General features: G+C 46.5%; 1 protein-coding gene across 1 annotated transcript; it reads left to right on the top strand.

The window, feature by feature from the left end:
• Positions 1-7,448: 7,448 nt before the first annotated feature.
• Positions 7,449-8,810, top strand: LOC148516572 (uncharacterized). The gene has a single exon (XM_088479851.1). The coding sequence runs from the start codon at positions 7,559-7,561 to the stop codon at positions 8,222-8,224; it is 666 nt and encodes a 221-aa protein (XP_088335977.1). The 5' UTR covers positions 7,449-7,558; the 3' UTR covers positions 8,225-8,810.
• The last annotated feature ends 8,516 nt before the right edge of the window (positions 8,811-17,326 follow it).

Below are 17,326 nucleotides of genomic sequence, written 5' to 3'. Positions count from 1 at the left end.
TACATATTCCTCTGAAGATTTCAAGGAAACTGCTGTCTCTGTGTAACCCGGCTAAGCCACACTCCCCCACTACATTTTTTTTAAATGGCCTTTGTTTCCAGTTCTCTATTATTGATTAAGGTTTGGCTATACTGTAAATATAAGGATGTATACAGTAGGGATTCCTTACTGAAAGGTCCTTGCAGCACAGAATAGTGAGAATGCGCCTTATCATAAGTGTAGGCTGTAAGCGTCGCTAACAGCATAAAGACAGTGGGCCCTACTTAAGGTACTTACCGATTTTTTTACACGATCTGTTCGATTCCGACGCATCGAAACGACAGATCGTGTAAAAAATGCCCAACTCGTGAGTCCCCACTCACGATCACGATGCGATGCGCGTCCCCACTGGTTGCACATCGCATCGTCCGATCTGCCAACCTGGGACACAAATGCACCTGGAAAAAGTCTGGATGCAGGAGAGATTGTTTGTAAATTGGACACTGCAAACACCAAATCGTGTGCAGGACTGCCGGGAAGGAGTTTCAAGGGAAATCGTACACCATGTCGGATCGTGTGCAGATTGGTAAGTGTGTAGGCACCATTACAAACTTAGGGCCTAATTCAGAGTTGGGAGCAAAGCAGAAACGAGCACCATGGTAAAGCCATATTGCACTGCAGGTGTGGTAATGTAACATGTGCAGAGAGATATGAGGCCCAGACCTCTGCAATGTATTGCCCCAATGCCCCTTTCAGAAGATGCCGGGGAATCTGAGAAACGTGTTGGACAATCTCTATTCCCTTAATCTGACCCAAAAATAGACAGAATTGGCAAATTGGGTAATTTTAATATGTATTTCCCAGATCTGCCATCAATCAATGGGCATGATTCACTATGGATCGGAATTTCTGCGTATACGCCCACACCGCAGTTGCTAATATCAGCAGTGCTATTTAAATGATTGCATTCACGTTGCGATCGCAGGCAGACATAAGAACGCCCATTTCCACTTACAGTATACAGAATACTAGGGCAACACAGCGAAACAATAGGTAACATCGATGCCCCATACACATACTTGCACAAGCCCTGACCTTACTCAGAAATTGCTAACAGCCACACATGCTATCAGTGCTTTGGCTGCTTATAGCCTCGCAGTGGATAATTTATGCCCGCCCGCCCTGGCACGCCTTTGTTTCCCTGACCGTCACCACCCACAAACGGCACATCCTGTCAATCACTCTGCTCTGGGTCTGCGTAGTCTCTGCAATCGCACTTCCGAACGCAATTGCTAGTTCGCGTACTGCGATGCATACACATGCGCAGTACGCAACAATCGACCGGTTGCGTGTGCATTACCAACTGCGTTCCTTGCTGTATCAGGCCCAATGTCCGCACATATACAGTCGGGTCCATAAATATTGGGACATTGACAGAATTTTCATATTTTGGTCTCTATTCACCACCACAATGGCTTTGAAATTAAACAAACAAGATGTGCTTTAACTGCAGACTTTCAGATTTAATTTGAGGGTAATTACATCCAAATCAGGTGAATGGTGTAGGAATTACAACGGGTTCTATATGTGCCTCCCACTTTTTAAGGGGCCAAAAGTAATGGGACTATCAACTCAAAAGCTATTTGATGGACAGGTGTGGGCTATTCCCTCGTTATTTCATTGTCAATGAAGCAGGTAAAAGGTCTGGAGTTGATTCTAGGTGTGACATTTGCATTTGGAATCAGTTGCTGTCGACTCTCAATATGAGATCCAAAGAGCTGTCACTATCAGTGAAGCAAGCCATCATTGGGCTGAAAAATCAAAACACCATCAGAGAGATAGCAAAAACATTAGGTGTGGCCAAATCAACTGTTTGGAACATTCTTAAAAAGAAAACGCACCGCAGAGCTCAGCAACACCAAAATACCCGGAAGACCACGGAAAACAACTGTGGTGGATGACAGAAGAATTATTTCCCTGGTGAAGAAAAACCCTTTCACAACAGTTGGCCAAATCAAGAACACTCTCCAGGAGGTAGGTGTATATGTGTCAAAGTCAACAATCAAGAGAAGACTTCACAAGAGTGAATATAGAGGGTTCACCACAAGATGTAAACCATTGGTGAGCCACAAAAACAGAAAGACCAGATTAGAGTTTGCCAAACAACATCTAAAAAAGCCATTACAGTTCTGGAACAACATCCTATGGACAGATGAGACACTTGTACCAGAGTGATGGGAAGAGAAGAGTATGGAGAAGGAAAGGAACTGCTCATGATCCAAAATATACCACCTCGTCAGTGAAGCATGGTGGTGGTAGTGTCATGGCGTGGGCATGTATGGCTGCCAATGGAACTGGTTCCCTTGTATTTATTGATGATGTGACTGCTGACAAAAGCAGCAGAATGAATTCTGAAGTGTTTCAGGCAATATTATATGCTCATATTCAGTCAAATGCTTCAGAACTCATTGGACGGCGCTTCACAGTGCAGATGGACAATGACCCGAAGCATACTGCAAGAGCAACCAAAGAGTTTTTTAAGGCTAAATAGTGGAATGTTATGCAATGGCCAAGTCAATCCCCTGACCTGAATCCGACTGAGCATGCATTTCACTTGATGAAGACAAAACTGAAGGGAAAATGCCCCAAGGACAAGCAGAAACTGAAGACATTTGCAGTAGAGGCCTGGCAGAGCATCACCAGGGATGAAATCCAGCGTCTGGTGATGTCTATGCGTTCCAGACTTCAGGCTGTAATTGCCTGCAAAGGATTTGCAACAAAGTATTAAAAAATGAAAGTTAGATTTAGAATTGTTTAGTTTGTCCCATTACTTTTGGCCCCTTAAAAAGTGGGAGGCACATATAGAAACCGTTGTAATTCCTACACCGTTCATCTGATTTGGATGTAATTACCCTCAAATTAAGTCTGAAAGTCTGCGGTTAAAGCACATCTTGTTTGTTTCATTTCAAAGCCATTGTGGTGGTGAATAGAGGCCAAAATATGAAAATTCTGTTAATGTCCCAATATTTATGGACCTGACTGTATGGCCTGCAGTAGATTTGGAGGGGCGTGTCCAAACTCAAATCTAAATTGCATTTTAAAAATAAAGCTGACCAGCATTTGGGGGCCACATGCAAAATCAGCCAGTATTTACCCTGCATGTAAAATAATAAATGTATTTGCTCCCCTTGCATTGCGACATGGTTTGTCCAGGAGCAAAGACACTTGATTTTCTTTTCCATTACTTTCCACAGCTTTGGTTTTGCCCTGATGCATCTAGAATAGTCCATCAACACCTTATTTGCCCACCATCTGTAGAAACCACTGTCCGAACTGATGTGATAAGCCATAAAATATGTCAGGAACTGTGCAGATCAGTATGGTGTGTTAGATATTTTCTTGCTTAGTGTAATCATTTGAAGGAAAGGCAGAAGAACTGAAGCCATGTATCCACATAGCGATTGCACGATAACGTCGTTATCGGGCAATCGCTTGCAAGTCGCGCATGCATCGGGCAGGTTTTGGTCGGAAACGACCAGCGATGCATGTGCCCGCTGGTCGTTTCCGACATCTCTCATCACCCATACATGCTGGTCAACCTGACCATCCCGTCAGGTTCACCATGTGCGGGGATGATGGATGTGCCTAGACTGAACGGGTGAACGTTCAGTCTAGGCACATCACTAGATATGGAAATGACAGCACGATTACAATGTCGTAATCGTGCTGTCGTTTCCATGTCACTATGTGGATATGCGGCATTAGACTTTTACGAGATTGAGCCACATTTTTGGGATCCCACAACTAGCAGAGTTCTGTCTGAATCGATATGCTACAACGGGACCTTACTGCACTCAACCTCCATGCTAATGCACCATCTCACCTCCATGTAGGAAGTGTTTCACTTTCCTTACATACTGCATGAGCCATAGGAAATATGGGAGGGAGATGTAGGTGGTTAGAGGAAGACACTATTTGTGCCCTCTAGGGCACTGGCCATGCACACGTACCACTGGCACCATATACATGGCTTTAAGCATCAGGCCAATGTGACCCTGGTGTTTTATATCCATTGTAAAAATTCTTACGAATTCCAGGCTGTTGCATATATATGCAGGGAGCAGGCTACCTATTGAGTTGCTTTCGGCTTTAGCAGACATGCTGGAGCCAGACAAGTCAGGACGCCTGCATTGGAGATTGGGGGAGGTCTATTGGCAGCCCATTCTAAGAACGTGAGAGGGCTCTAAAAAGATGGCCTCTCCTGGACAGTGCTGCTGAGAGTCTACAATGATTGCAGGATGACAAAGGTTCAGCCGCAAATGGATCATGAAGCCTCTGAAAACAGAAAGACCTGGAGTTCAGCGCCTATCACGTGGACAAAAGCGAGGAGCATGGCTTAGCAGCCAGGATTGGACATCAAAAAGTGTGGCAGGAATAGGAGTATGATAGATGATTTATACAACCATGTCAAGGTACTATGAATGCCAGGGCTGACTTATGGGCAGACCTATCATCGGCTGGCAGGGCAAAAAGATACAAATGACACTAGTATTCTCATACTGTGTTACATGCAATGAGGATTTCCTTCTTTACCCAAAGCTACAATTCTTTTTTTGCTTAAGTAAATAGAATGCAAGTCTGACCCACAGCTGTGTCCATTTATATTTCAGTATCTGTGCATATAAAGACATAATAATCTGCAGAAGTATTATGGGTGGATTATAACCCCCCAATCGTTTGATGAATTGTTTGGTCATATCGTCCCATCTGATATGCTGCACATCTGATGGGATGATACGACAAGTTTAGTTACATTAAGCATGTAATGATATATCGAGTCATCGAGCGGTGGATGGTGCAGTGTGCATGAGGACGCAACATATGGATACATTGTTGTCGCTGGGTTGCCGGATCACTGAGAGGTGTGCCCAGTTTTACATGGTGGTGACCAGCGCATACAGTAACTACTGGATAAGAAAAAATTGTATGTCCTTAGACACATATCAATCATACCGTGAATACGACATGTGGTTTTATATCAGAAGATGAAGTGGAGTTGTATTGTCAAAGTCAAATAATTGGTTATGAACGTTTGTAATTATTTTCTGACGATCTAGTCGTCTGTGGGCCGATAATGAGTAGATCGGACTCTATTCTGCATCGGCGAAATCCGATTCGCACAAATGCGTATAGGTATATCTATATTTATGTAAGGTTTAGTCAATAATAAGAAAAAGGTTCTGTATACAAGCCTGTGACTAGTAATTAAAAATACACAAAGATACTGTGAGCATTTGCATATATATTAAGAGGCTCCGCATACAGATACAGTATGTCTGTGGCAATTGAAGTGTAACACAGACACTGATATGCTCAGAGGAAATGTTCTGAATGTAGAGTTAGAAACAATTGTCAGAAGTTTGATTATCATTAGCAATTGTATGCCTTGTGTCCAATGCTGATGTGGTTAAGAAGAACTGACAATTGTATTATATATATATTAATCCATGACACATATGCAGACGCACATTAGCAAATAAAATATAAACTCACATACAGCACATATTTGCATGATACACGACACATTTGCGCTGTGTTCAGACGTACAATGCACACTGATGAATTCCTGTAAATATCTCACATTAATTTATGCAAGCATACATATAAAAGGTTCCCTAGCATTGAGCGTAATATTAGAGATTTTGTTAGCTAATCATTATGGTGTAAAATGTACATATATGATATGTAAGGTATAGAACTTAGTAGACATGTCATGTTTGGTATCATACTGACACCCTGTTTAATTCCAGATATCTGTATCTATCGGCGAAGGAGTCACATCTTGCGTTCGGTGGTTATGGATTATAGGGAATTATTGGTTAGAATATGTACTTTGTATGTAGTGTTATCTCGCCTGGAGGGATGGACCATATCCCTGTTGTCACCATATGAACTGTCCTATGACCTGCATCGTACCAGAATGACAAGAACAAGAACCAATGGAATTATGCCAGCTCGTTCCTATTGTGTTGTCCACTATATATTCAAGCGCTCTCAGTCCTGTAGTCAGTCATCTTCTTTCTTATGACGGAGGCTTCACTTTTGATGCCAGGAATCTGGATTCAGAGCGCTTGCGTATGTATTGGCTGTACCTTTTGTATTTAATTGTCTTTGTGCTAATTGTGATAGACCAAAGCGTGTAACTTACTTTTTGTGCTTTGGAACCACAATGAAAGTCTGGAAAGCAATTATTTCTGTTTAGCGATATTGGGGTATTCATAGTATGTAAACACGTGTTGTAAAATGTTACTGGCCTTATTGTTTGGACAAAGGGCCTGAATCTGAATCGGACGCAGCCTACTAAATAGTTTTTACTAATGCAACCATCTGTGCGTCCACATACGTTACAGTCTTTCCACCTACTTTTTACGGCCTTGCTGCAGCCATCCTCATTAGGACAGGGACTTGCTGGGGACAAAAGACCTGTCTGAAACAGTCACCCCAGCTGGGTTAGGATGCCTCGAACAAGCATGGAAGTTGGACTACGTGCTCTTGAGGCTCCCATGCGATGCAGCTATTCCGCGTGTCTGAATAGTTGCCGCCTTGTTGCTTACAGAAACATCTATTTCAGGCTAGGCGCCATCCTCTTGAGATAGGACTCGGAGAGAGCTACTTGCTGAGCATACATCATGTGATGCAGTCGCCGACCCCGTTTTCAGTTTGAGACGCATGCGTAGTTTTCGGAAAATTGTGAGGTGCGTCACCAGATGCGTCCGTTTTTTTGTGGATGCAAAATTAGTAGTGTATTATAATGAAAATATCCGGGCACGTGAGCTGAGCGGTCCCTTTGTGTCAGACCCCCTGTGGACCTATAGGGGTGGAATCTGGGATAGCAAATGCCCCCAAAACGTGGGGTGCTGGTTACAGAATCATTTGGCACCCTATATGAGGGTGAGGCGTGCCCTCTTGTTAAATTTAGAATTATTTTTTTATTGTACGATTTTGCTCCATCTCGCCACTGGAGGGCGTAAACTGTGTTAGTTGCAACGAATTAAACAATTTACCATTAATGCCTGGTAAGAAGGAAAACCCCACGGGGGCAGCCGGGGGGATCTACAAGCTGTTCTCTGTGCTGCCCTGCAATCTGGGACCCCCAAACGGAGCGGGTGAGGGAGAAAGGCGGCCTGAAACAACAGCCCCCCACCCATGGCTGCAGCAGAGGCATAGGGTGCACCTTTTATTTCTCGCCTGCTGCTGGCAGCTGGGGGCTTCCTCCCGGGAATTTCCCCCGGTCTGCCAAGAGAAGCGCCTGCACTGCGGGAATGGGAGGTCACCAGCCCCGGGGAGGCCTCGGGTGACGGGGGGTGAGGCCGGGATGGTGGCAGAAGAAACACAAGTTACTGCAGAGAGGGAGTGAGGCTGCTGTTGTTCTCAACGTGGTCCGCTCGGCGAGTACAAGAGCAGCGGTGCAGGCACTGGCGGCTCATTCGCAGCGAGCTGCAGCGCAGGACGGAGCGTAGTCACTGAGCGCAGGAGCCCCCCAGGTACAGCAGCCCAGAGCATCTCTCGCCCGGGTACCATGTCCCTAGAGCTGGAGGAGAACGTCCCCACCACGGAGGAGGAGGATGAAGAAGAAGAAGAGGAGGAGGAGGAGGATTCTCCCGCAGAGAAGCGCACCTCTAGCCGGAGGGCCAAGGGGGCAGCTGCCACACCTGGAGCCAAGAAGAAGAGCAAGAAGAAGAAAAAGAACCAGCCGGGCAGGTACAGCCAGCTGGTGGTGGACACCATCCGTAAGCTGGGCGAGCGCAACGGCTCCTCCCTGGCCAAGATCTACGGCGAGGCCAAGAAGGTGTCCTGGTTCGACCAGCAGAACGGCCGCACATACCTGAAGTACTCCATCAAGGCGCTGGTGCAGAACGACACCCTGCTGCAAGTCAAGGGGGTCGGCGCCAACGGCTCCTTCCGCCTCAACAAGAAGAAGCTGGAGGGGGGCGTCCCGGAGAAGAAGGTAGCTCCAGCGCCCAAGCCCGCGGCCAAGAGGGCGGTCAGCGCCTCCCCGAAGAAGAGCCACAAAAAGGCGAAGCCCAAACCCAAGAAAGAGAAGGCTAAGAAGAGCAGCCCCAAGCCGCCCCCCGCCGCCGCCACCAAGAGCCCCAAAAAGAAGGCGACCAGCGGGGGCAGCAAGAAGGTGAAGAAGTCTGCCAAGCCCAGTGTCCTCAAGGTGCCCAAATCCAAAAAGGCGTGATGGGGGGGCCCTATCCTGGCCTTTGGGGGGGAGGACTGTGACATTGTCCAACCTGATCCCAGCTTTACTTTTTGTTTGTGCAAGGATGTTATTTGGGGGGTGGGGAGGGGGTCGGGTCCTCCTGCACTGGGACGGCACTGGAGAGGCAGCCGTACACGGGAGGGCTGCTTCCAGCATTGTGCTATGGGGACGGGAATGACTGTCAGGGATGCGAGTCCGTATCAGCTTGCTACAATGTATCAGTCTCATGGAACTTTAAAACAATCCCCCGGTTTCGGATTGGCTGACAAGAGACGTCGCCCCAGTAACGGCGTCAGGGGGGCGTGGCTTTATCTGACAGCTCCACTGTTGGACCAGGAGGTGGGAGTTGCAGCTTAAGGAGGGGGTTCCAGTTACATGTAGAATGTTTAATATGATTCCTGTACGGTTATTTTGTAACCTGTTTTTTTTTTTTTTTTATATTTTATGTGTTGATTGCAGTTGACTGCGAATTCATTATTTTGCACAATGGTGTCAGTTTTATGTCATCCTTATTATGCTTTTGATTATTTTATGCTACATATAAATAAAACTGTTTACTTAAATAATTTGTTGGTAATTTTGAAGGCAGGTAATGTATGAACCGAGCCCACTTACAAAATATTACAGTGGCTTTATAAACAAACAAATGTTAGGGATATATTTTGAGTACATGTAAGAACCTTTGGCCCTCATTCAGAGCCACTCGCTAGCGGCAGTACGCTCGTTCCGAGCAATGTTCGCACATCTGCGCATGCGTACGGTTTTTAGTACGCATGCGCGAACCAGTCAGTGCGGCCGAAAATCGTTGGTACGCAATATAGCGAGGGCCTGCTATTTTGAGTGACAGAATGAGGCGTATGTGGGTGAAAACGGGGAGTGGAGATCCGAACACAGGCGTGCTTAAAGGTCAAAACGGGCGTTTTAAGGGAGTGCATAATTAATACAGCAGCGTCATTGACCACGTCACTTGGTTTTTTTTAACTCAGAACTGCTCGCAAAATAGCGGTTGAAAACACCAACCACAAGAATAGCGAGCAGTTCATACGCTGTACGATGTACTCGATTAATCTAATAAATAGCGGACAAGACGTATGGTGCGTGCGGCCAGGGGGCGTTTTTATAAAAAAAACGAGCGTATGTTTTGCTCGCTCGTTCAGACTTAGAGGTGGGAACAGACTGCAATTTGCGAACGGATCATTTGAATAGCCACCCCTTGTTTTTGAACGAACGACCACAAATAGCGAACGGCTCTGAATCAGGCCCTTTGTCTTTTATGTGTTACTCTTTGCCATATAGTTTTGTTGATGATTATTCCATTGCCTGAGTAATATGTTGTCTCCTCCCATGATATGGCAGATGGTCCCTACAGTAGTTTATTAAGATTGAGCAGCAATCATTGGGAAGGTGATATGACAAGGAAAATGTAATTGTTTATCAGCTTTTTATTTTACATTCCAAGTAATTGCCACCTTTACAGAATGTGTCAGACAAATGTAACAAAAAGCACCAGCAGGGACGGGCTCAGTTGTGCTGGGAATGAAGTGACCGTGTTGGCGTTCTCTTCACTCCTTTGCTAGGAGTACAGACCACACATGCGCCGCTGCCTTTGCCAGGGGAGGGTTCCTATGGATCCCTCTCCCGCCTAATTATGCAATATGTAGTCCATAGGCTACAGCGGTGTACGCCATCTTAAGGTGACAGCATCGTATCACCCATGGAAACATATAGGGGTTGCAGTGCTGGCAGATTTTGGAGATATCTACTGCGGTCCCTCCATAACACATCTGGGGGATACTTAATATTTGGGGGTATTCCCCTAAGACGTGTGTTTTTGAGGACTACACAGCAAATTTTAAATGATAAATGCTGCCATTTGCATTGTAGTGTTCATGGGAAATGAATCAAGAAAGCAGGGAATACTGTGTTTCAAATAAATGCTATACAATCTTGTCCTTTTCATCAATAGATTATGGGGGTATATTTACTAAATACTTGTCTGGATTTTAAAAAAAATAAAAGGGCAATTATATTAAATGCAAAGCTCCTAGTTTATAACCGCTGACAAGCCAATGCTTAGTAAATATACCACTATGAGCCCATTCAGTGACATTTACGAGGGTTGGTGCACAGGAAAGTTTACTGCAAGCAGTACTGACATGTTGCTTTAATTTGCCAAAAACTAGTAGAAATATGACATTGATTTCACTTTCTTCCCTTTAGCTGTGCACAGATTCTTATTATGCCAGGAGATAGATTACAGGTAGTGTCACCCGACGGATGATGGACGATTCTTATTATGCCAGGAGATAGATTACAGGTAGTGTCACCCGACGGATGATGGACACAGCTGCCATCCAAACAGGTTCTGCTTTCTACAGACACCTGTCTGTTCCAACTCCTTTTCCTCATTCTGAAGAAAGACCTGCAGAATCCGCTGAACCGGAGAGAAGGTATGAGTGGGAGGGATGAAGCTGCAGGAAGTGAATCCCAGTGATGTCACTAGTTGCTAATGGATGGGCTGCATTATAGTGACACTTTGTCCAGCCCACAAAATGGCTGCTTCCATCCATTGCAGGTGTTGGACGTACTTTGATGTATAAACATGTACAATAATATTTCTTACTGTGTCTGTATAAGATGTCCTCAGTATCCAACATAGATTATAATGTGAATTGCAGACATCTGTATAATTCTCCTTCCAGCACTTCTATGGATTTGTCAGAATAACCTCTTTCCCCATGGTAATGGATGTCCTAGTCTGGGCTGCCACAACAATATCAGTCCTGGTACGTTAGCTGATGTTTCAATACCTCCCCGTGAACACACTGGAGGAGACATGGCTACAATACCTTGAATTTGTACTGCTCCCTCCCATGAACATAGGGCCTGATTTATTTATTATTTATTACCAGTTATTTATATAGCGCACACATATTCCGCAGCACTTTCCAGAGAATATTTGCCCATTCACATCACTCTCTGCCACAGTGGTGCTTACAATCTATATTCCCTACCACATGCTCACACACACACACACGGGTTAATTTTCTTGGGAGCCAATTAACCTACCAGTATATTTTTGGAGTGTGGGAGGAAACCGGAGGAAACTCACGCAAGCACAGGGAGAATATACAAACTCCACACAGTTTAGGGCCATGGTGGGAATTGAACCTATGACCTTATTGCTGTGAGGCAGTAACGCTAACCGTTACACCGTCTGTACTGATTCATTACGGATCGCTATTGCAATTACGCACGCAGTCTCACTGCGACAATATGCTAATGATTGCAATCGCTATGCCATCGCAGCCAAACATAAGGACGCCCCCTTTACCTTACACACATACGTAATACTTTGCAAGTCTGCAAAACCATCGGTAACATTGAGTACAATCGGAACCTTACGCACAGTTGCACAAGGCCTGACCTTACTCAGGAATTGCTCATTTCATCGCACGCAGTGAAAGCCCAAGCTGCGTATGACATAGTAATGACTAATTTATGCACTTCCCTGTAACGGCGTTCAAACGCACTGACACGCCTGCGTATTGCCGACCGCCACCCCCAAGGACTCACTTCCTGTCAATCACTCTGCGATGGGTCTGCGTAGTCACTGCGATCGCAGTGGAGTCTTTGCGCACACCCACTGCGAAACATACTTATGCGCAGAACACAACAATTGTCCGATTACGTGCATAATCGCAGTTGCGATCGGTAATGAATCAGGCCCATAGTATACACAGATAGTTATTGAGCTGAAACAGTCAGAAGAAGAACTTACCCCCAGCCTTCCTGAAAGCTGAGGTAGGTGAGCTGCTGGGGAGAGGAGGGTTAGAGTGAGTGGGGGAGCGAGAGGAGAAAATAGAACTATCGAGGGGGAGTAAAGAATAAAAGTTGTGTGTGGAGGGTGATAACCACATAAGGGGGGAATGGGGAACACCACCAAGGGGAGGCAAGATGAATAAATACTACAGGGGGGAGGGTGTTGTTGAGGAAAAAATAAAACAAGGATATGGGTACACAGAGACCAAGCGGGGGAGAGGAGAAAAATCCCTGGTGTGATGGGAGATATACAAGGGGGCTGAGAGGCAAGGGACCCAAAGAGGGGAGGGCTAAAATAACTAAAGAGGGTGGGGTAGGTGAGAGATAAAAAAGGTAGGAAAGAGCAGAGAGAATTGGGGGGGGGAACATGGAGAAAGTTTGACAGCAGATGGAGGATGAAAGAACCACAGGCCTTGTGTGTGTGTGTGTGTGTGTGTGTGTGTGGGGATGGTAGAGGAGTAAGAACCACAGGAGGTGGGTGAGGTCAGAAAACCACGGACTGGGACATGAAGAAGGTTTGAGAGGATAGCAAATAGAACCAGGGTGGGACACACACAGAAGGACAGAAAACAAGAATCAACAGAGGAAGTCTGAGATCTGGAGGTAAAGAGAAGCAAGGAAGAGGACCAAAGGGAGAGAGAACTAGGACTGGGGGAGAGGAGAAAAAGCTAAAGGGAGTGAGGGCTGAGAGGAGTATAATAGGGGTGCCATCAGAATTACCATTCCTCCTTAATACCCTCGCCCACCTCACTTGCCAGTGGACCCAGAGGTGTAGTGTGGAGCACTAACGTCCAGAGCAAGTGCCTGTAAAGATGCCCCCTCAGTGTTAAAACCTCTCACATAACCTCTCAGAAATGAATCAGGCTATTATGATGCTGCTGAAGGAGAGATATTAATTGACAATAAGGGGATGATATTGTGTGACGGTCACTAAAGTGCTCAATGTATAGTCTAAAGGTGCGTATCCACTTCCCGACTGTGAAACGAGAGCACGATTACGACATTGTAATCGTGCTGTCGTTTCACAGTCTGTAATGTGCCTACACTGAACGTTCAGTCGTTCAGTGTAGGCACATCCATCATCTCTGTACATGCTGAGCCTGACGTGATTGTCAGGTTGACCAGCATGTACGGGTGATGATAGATGTCAAAAATGACCAGTAGGCACGCGCATCGCTGGTTGTTTTTAGACATTTACATGGCCGATTTGCGGATGATTAGCAAGCGATTGAACGATAATGATGTTGTTATCTTTCAGTCGGCCTGTTTAATCGTCTAGTGGATACGCACCTTAAGATGCACTCTGTACTGTATAGCGGTCACTAGGATACTGTCTACAGTGTAGCAGCTCAGTCAGTAAATCTAGACAATAACTATAGATATAAGATTACATGTAGCATAAATGGTCTGTTTCGCCTCAGAGACTAATAATAATATGTTTATTAACAAGCAAAAATATGTACAAAACGTCCACATAAACGTACCCAAACAATTAAAACAGAATAAAATGGAGACAGAAATAATCACTTTATATTTTGAAGGAATTTATTTTGTTGCTTGGCTCTAGCATAGAAAGATGTGGACAATCTCAGTACTACCTGACTGGCAGAAGGTTGTCCAGGGTCCACTGCTTCCCAGGGGTAAATGCAGGATTTCTAGAGTGGGAGTTCACAAAAGTTAGATTTCAGGATATGTTAAAAATTAACTGTCGCAATTTAAAAAAATAAATAAAAGTTGTTGGAGTAATGCTTAGCTCCCCAGCAATACTGTATATACCAAAACGATGAACGATAACGACGGCGCACGTTCCCGCGGGTCATTCGTCATTATCGTTCATCAGGTAAACATGCAGGCCAACCTGACGATATTGTCAGGTTGCTGCATGTTAGGGAATGGGGGAGAGAGCCTGGCGCTGAACGATATCGTTAATGATATCGTTCAGCGGGTGTGCCTAATGTCATGAACGACATTGATTACACCCTGCCCGGGACACACTATCGCTCAGGGAGCATATCGTCTAGTGTGTACGCACCATTAGTCTAACAGCAGATGCTGATGATATACTTTCTTCCCAAGCTGGGTGACAGTGACTCTCATTACTTGTCCTAATGGCGATCGGCAAACAGTGAAAAGCAAATCACGTGTCACTGTAAATGCACGGACCTTATTTTCTGTTTTATCTTGGAGGGTACATTACTTGCAAGTTTAGCTATTACATTTTGGAGGGATCATTACTGAGCTATATAATCCTGTAAATGTTTATTAATATCTTTGGTGCTCCTCTCTGCGTGGCTTCCAGAATTATGGTTATTGATTGACAGTGCGACTTCATATTGGTTATACTGTCCTATACTACACCATACCAGTACGCAGCAGTAGTTTGGTACAGGTATACTTTCTCCCTCCACTCCCGGCACTCTCATTGGACGGACATATGTAGGTTGCCTAGCGCTGCAATTTGCATCAAGGCAACCGGTGCGGCTTTTAATCAGTTTTATGTGTCTTGGCATATTATATACAGTATGTTGTTTTTTGCACATATTTTCGCCACCCCTTATTTTTATATTAATCACATCTATTGATCACTTATAAGCATTTTGCTTGGTTATCTTTCACTGCACTACATTCACATATGTTTTAGTTGCTTTTTTCTTCTATTTTTTTTATTTGATGGTAATCAGAGATGTCTGTTATGTCACACAAATATATGTATAACATGAGGATTACTGTACAGACATCCTACCAGTGGCGGCTTCTAGCCTCTTAGAGGAGGGGGGCCGCCGCCGTGAAGACTTACCCTGAGGGGGACTCACCGCAGGCGTAGCTATTGGCCGGGTCCCGGCACATGCAAAATCATTGTCACTAGCAGAGAGGAGCAGCGCATGCGCATTTAAACTGGCTTCCAAAGGACTGCATCGTCTGCAGCCCCTAGGATCTGGTTAGGGTTTGGCGTAAAGGCAGAGTAGCGGCTTCCTCCTGGCAATCCCAGGGTGAGGAGGCACCTCCCCCTGAGACTGCCTGTTGTGTATCTGACTGGCAGATGGCGCAGCCAATAGGAAGCCACTGTCAGTCACAGTGTAGAGAGTACAGGCACGCCTCCTGCTGCATTACGTATCCGAGCTGCATTGTACAACGCAGCATCAGATAATCTGCGTTACATTGGCCGGCTAAGGTGACCCATAGGGTCACGCAGCCGGCTGCCGCAGTTGAGAGGAAGAGGCCAGGAAATCTCCGTCAGCCGATGGAGATCCTGGCCTCCTCCCTCTCCCTCAACGGCCATCGCCGCCCCCTCCCTGCCCCCAAACGGCAGCAGACTGTCAATCAATGACAGTGTGCTGCCAGTCTCCATGAGGGATCGCAGACCCGTTCTGCACATGCGCAGAAGGGGTCAGGCGCCTGCACAGATTCCTGATTGGGAATCTGCGTTCAGCAGTGCACTAGCATGCACTGCTGAATGAGGGCCTTATTCAGACCCACTCGCGAGTTCTATGCGCTCGCAAGCGGGTCGATGGTGGCCCAGTGCGCATGCGCACGACGGAGCCGGCTCCGTCGTGCGCATGCGCGAGACCCGGATAGCGACGGGCAAACCGTCGCTCCAGGTCTCGTACCAAAGGGGGCGAGCTGTCGATGTTCAGTGACAGCACGCCCCCTCTGGTGGGCGGGGCGGGGGCGTGGCTGCCCAGACGGAGGCGTTCCCATGGGAACGCCTACCGTCTGGGGCCGGCCCCACTGACATCACAAGTGATGTCAGTGGGAGTGCTTTCAGCTCTGTTACAGCTGAAAGCACTCTTGGGCTTGTGGCACGAGACCCTACCACAAGGGTCTCGTCGCAAGCGTGATGGTCGCGATGGTCTTGACCATCATCATGGCTGCTCGCTATAGCTGTGGGTGGTCACCCACAGCTATGCGAGCGGCCAGGAGGCCGTTCTGTAATCCAGAGGGCCGGCCCTGATTCAGAGCGAGCGCTTTGTCAGAGCGTCCGGCTCTGAATCAGGCCCTGAGTGCCTAAAGGCCTGATTCAGAGCCGGACGCTCTTTCAGAGCGCTCGCTCTGAATCAGGGCGGTTTTTTTTTAGTTTTGTTTCGGCCTCCTGGCCGCTCGGAGCTGGCGTGCACATGCGCGTTGGGGGACCATCGACCCGCTTGCGAGGTATGAATCAGGCCCAGAGCCTGTCTGAATGCATAGATAAATGAGCTCTGCATTTTAGTGGGGTTCCTAATAAAGGAATAATTCATCATTCCTATGGTGGGTGACTGGTCCCTCCTTGGCCTGGAGTTCTTCACGGAAGGAGGATGTTCTGCTATGATCTTTGACTGAGTTTCCATTATAGTTTGGCTTATCACTTTGTTTTGAGAATAACCCCGGGGCAGCTGACAGTTGTTGGTTACCTATTCAAATAAACCTGGCCAAAACCATGTCGCATTGCAGGTGGGGCAGAAGTAAAATGTGCAGGGCAATTAAGATATGAGAGGGGCGTGTCCAAACGCAAATCTAAATTGCAGTGTAAAAATAAATCTGCCCAGCATGTGTGGGCTACACACAGAAGCAGCCAGTATTTACCCTGCATGCAAAGATAATAAATATATTGCCCCCATTGCAGTGCAGCATGGTTTGTCCCAAATCAGAATCAGCTCCTTAATGGCCAGTCACTTTAGAGGTGGTGAATGTGATGTGTTCAAAGATGGCCCCCACGCATTTGCACAAATTAAAAAGCTGGCCAGCTTCTAGAGACTTTGGGCCTGATTCAGACCCGCTCGCTAGCAAGCGGCCGCTCGTTGCAGACGATGTTCGCTAATGGTCGCATGCGTGTAGTTCGCAGTGCGTGTGCGCAAACTAGTACGAGCGATCGGAATGTGCTTGCTCGCCCTGCAAAGACAGCCCAGTAGAATGAGTGACAGGAGAGGCCGTTTGTGGGTGGTAACAGGGCAGGCCAATACTAATGGGGGAGTGGAGTTGCGGACGCAGGAATGCCAGAGTGTTTCAACGCCGATTCTGGGGCGTGCATAATTAACAGGCAGCATCATAGTACACGTCACCTGCTTGAATAATACACTGAAGTGATCGCAGTACTTGTGGTAGGGTATAGTCAACCGCAAGCGCTGCGGTCAGATCCGCTGGAACTCGATGTACCGATGGTTGTATACACTTCCTGGAGATGACTTACGCAAGTGGGCGGCTAAAGACAGGCTGGTGGGCATCTGTAAGCACAAAGTGATCGCTCGCCAAGACATAGTGGGCGTGCTTATGCCTTGCAGTGCG

Source organism: Taudactylus pleione, unplaced genomic scaffold, assembly GCF_031769625.1.
Source record: "Taudactylus pleione unplaced genomic scaffold, aTauple2 ptg000247l, whole genome shotgun sequence".
Taxonomy (NCBI): Eukaryota; Metazoa; Chordata; class Amphibia; order Anura; family Myobatrachidae; genus Taudactylus; species Taudactylus pleione.
This window is presented reverse-complemented; position numbering and strand designations above follow the sequence as displayed.

Excerpts from the sequence above, each read along its gene's own strand:
- LOC148516572 (XM_088479851.1), top strand. The coding sequence starts at position 7,559 with ATGTCCCTAGAGCTGGAGGAGAACGTCCCCACCACGGAGGAGGAGGAT.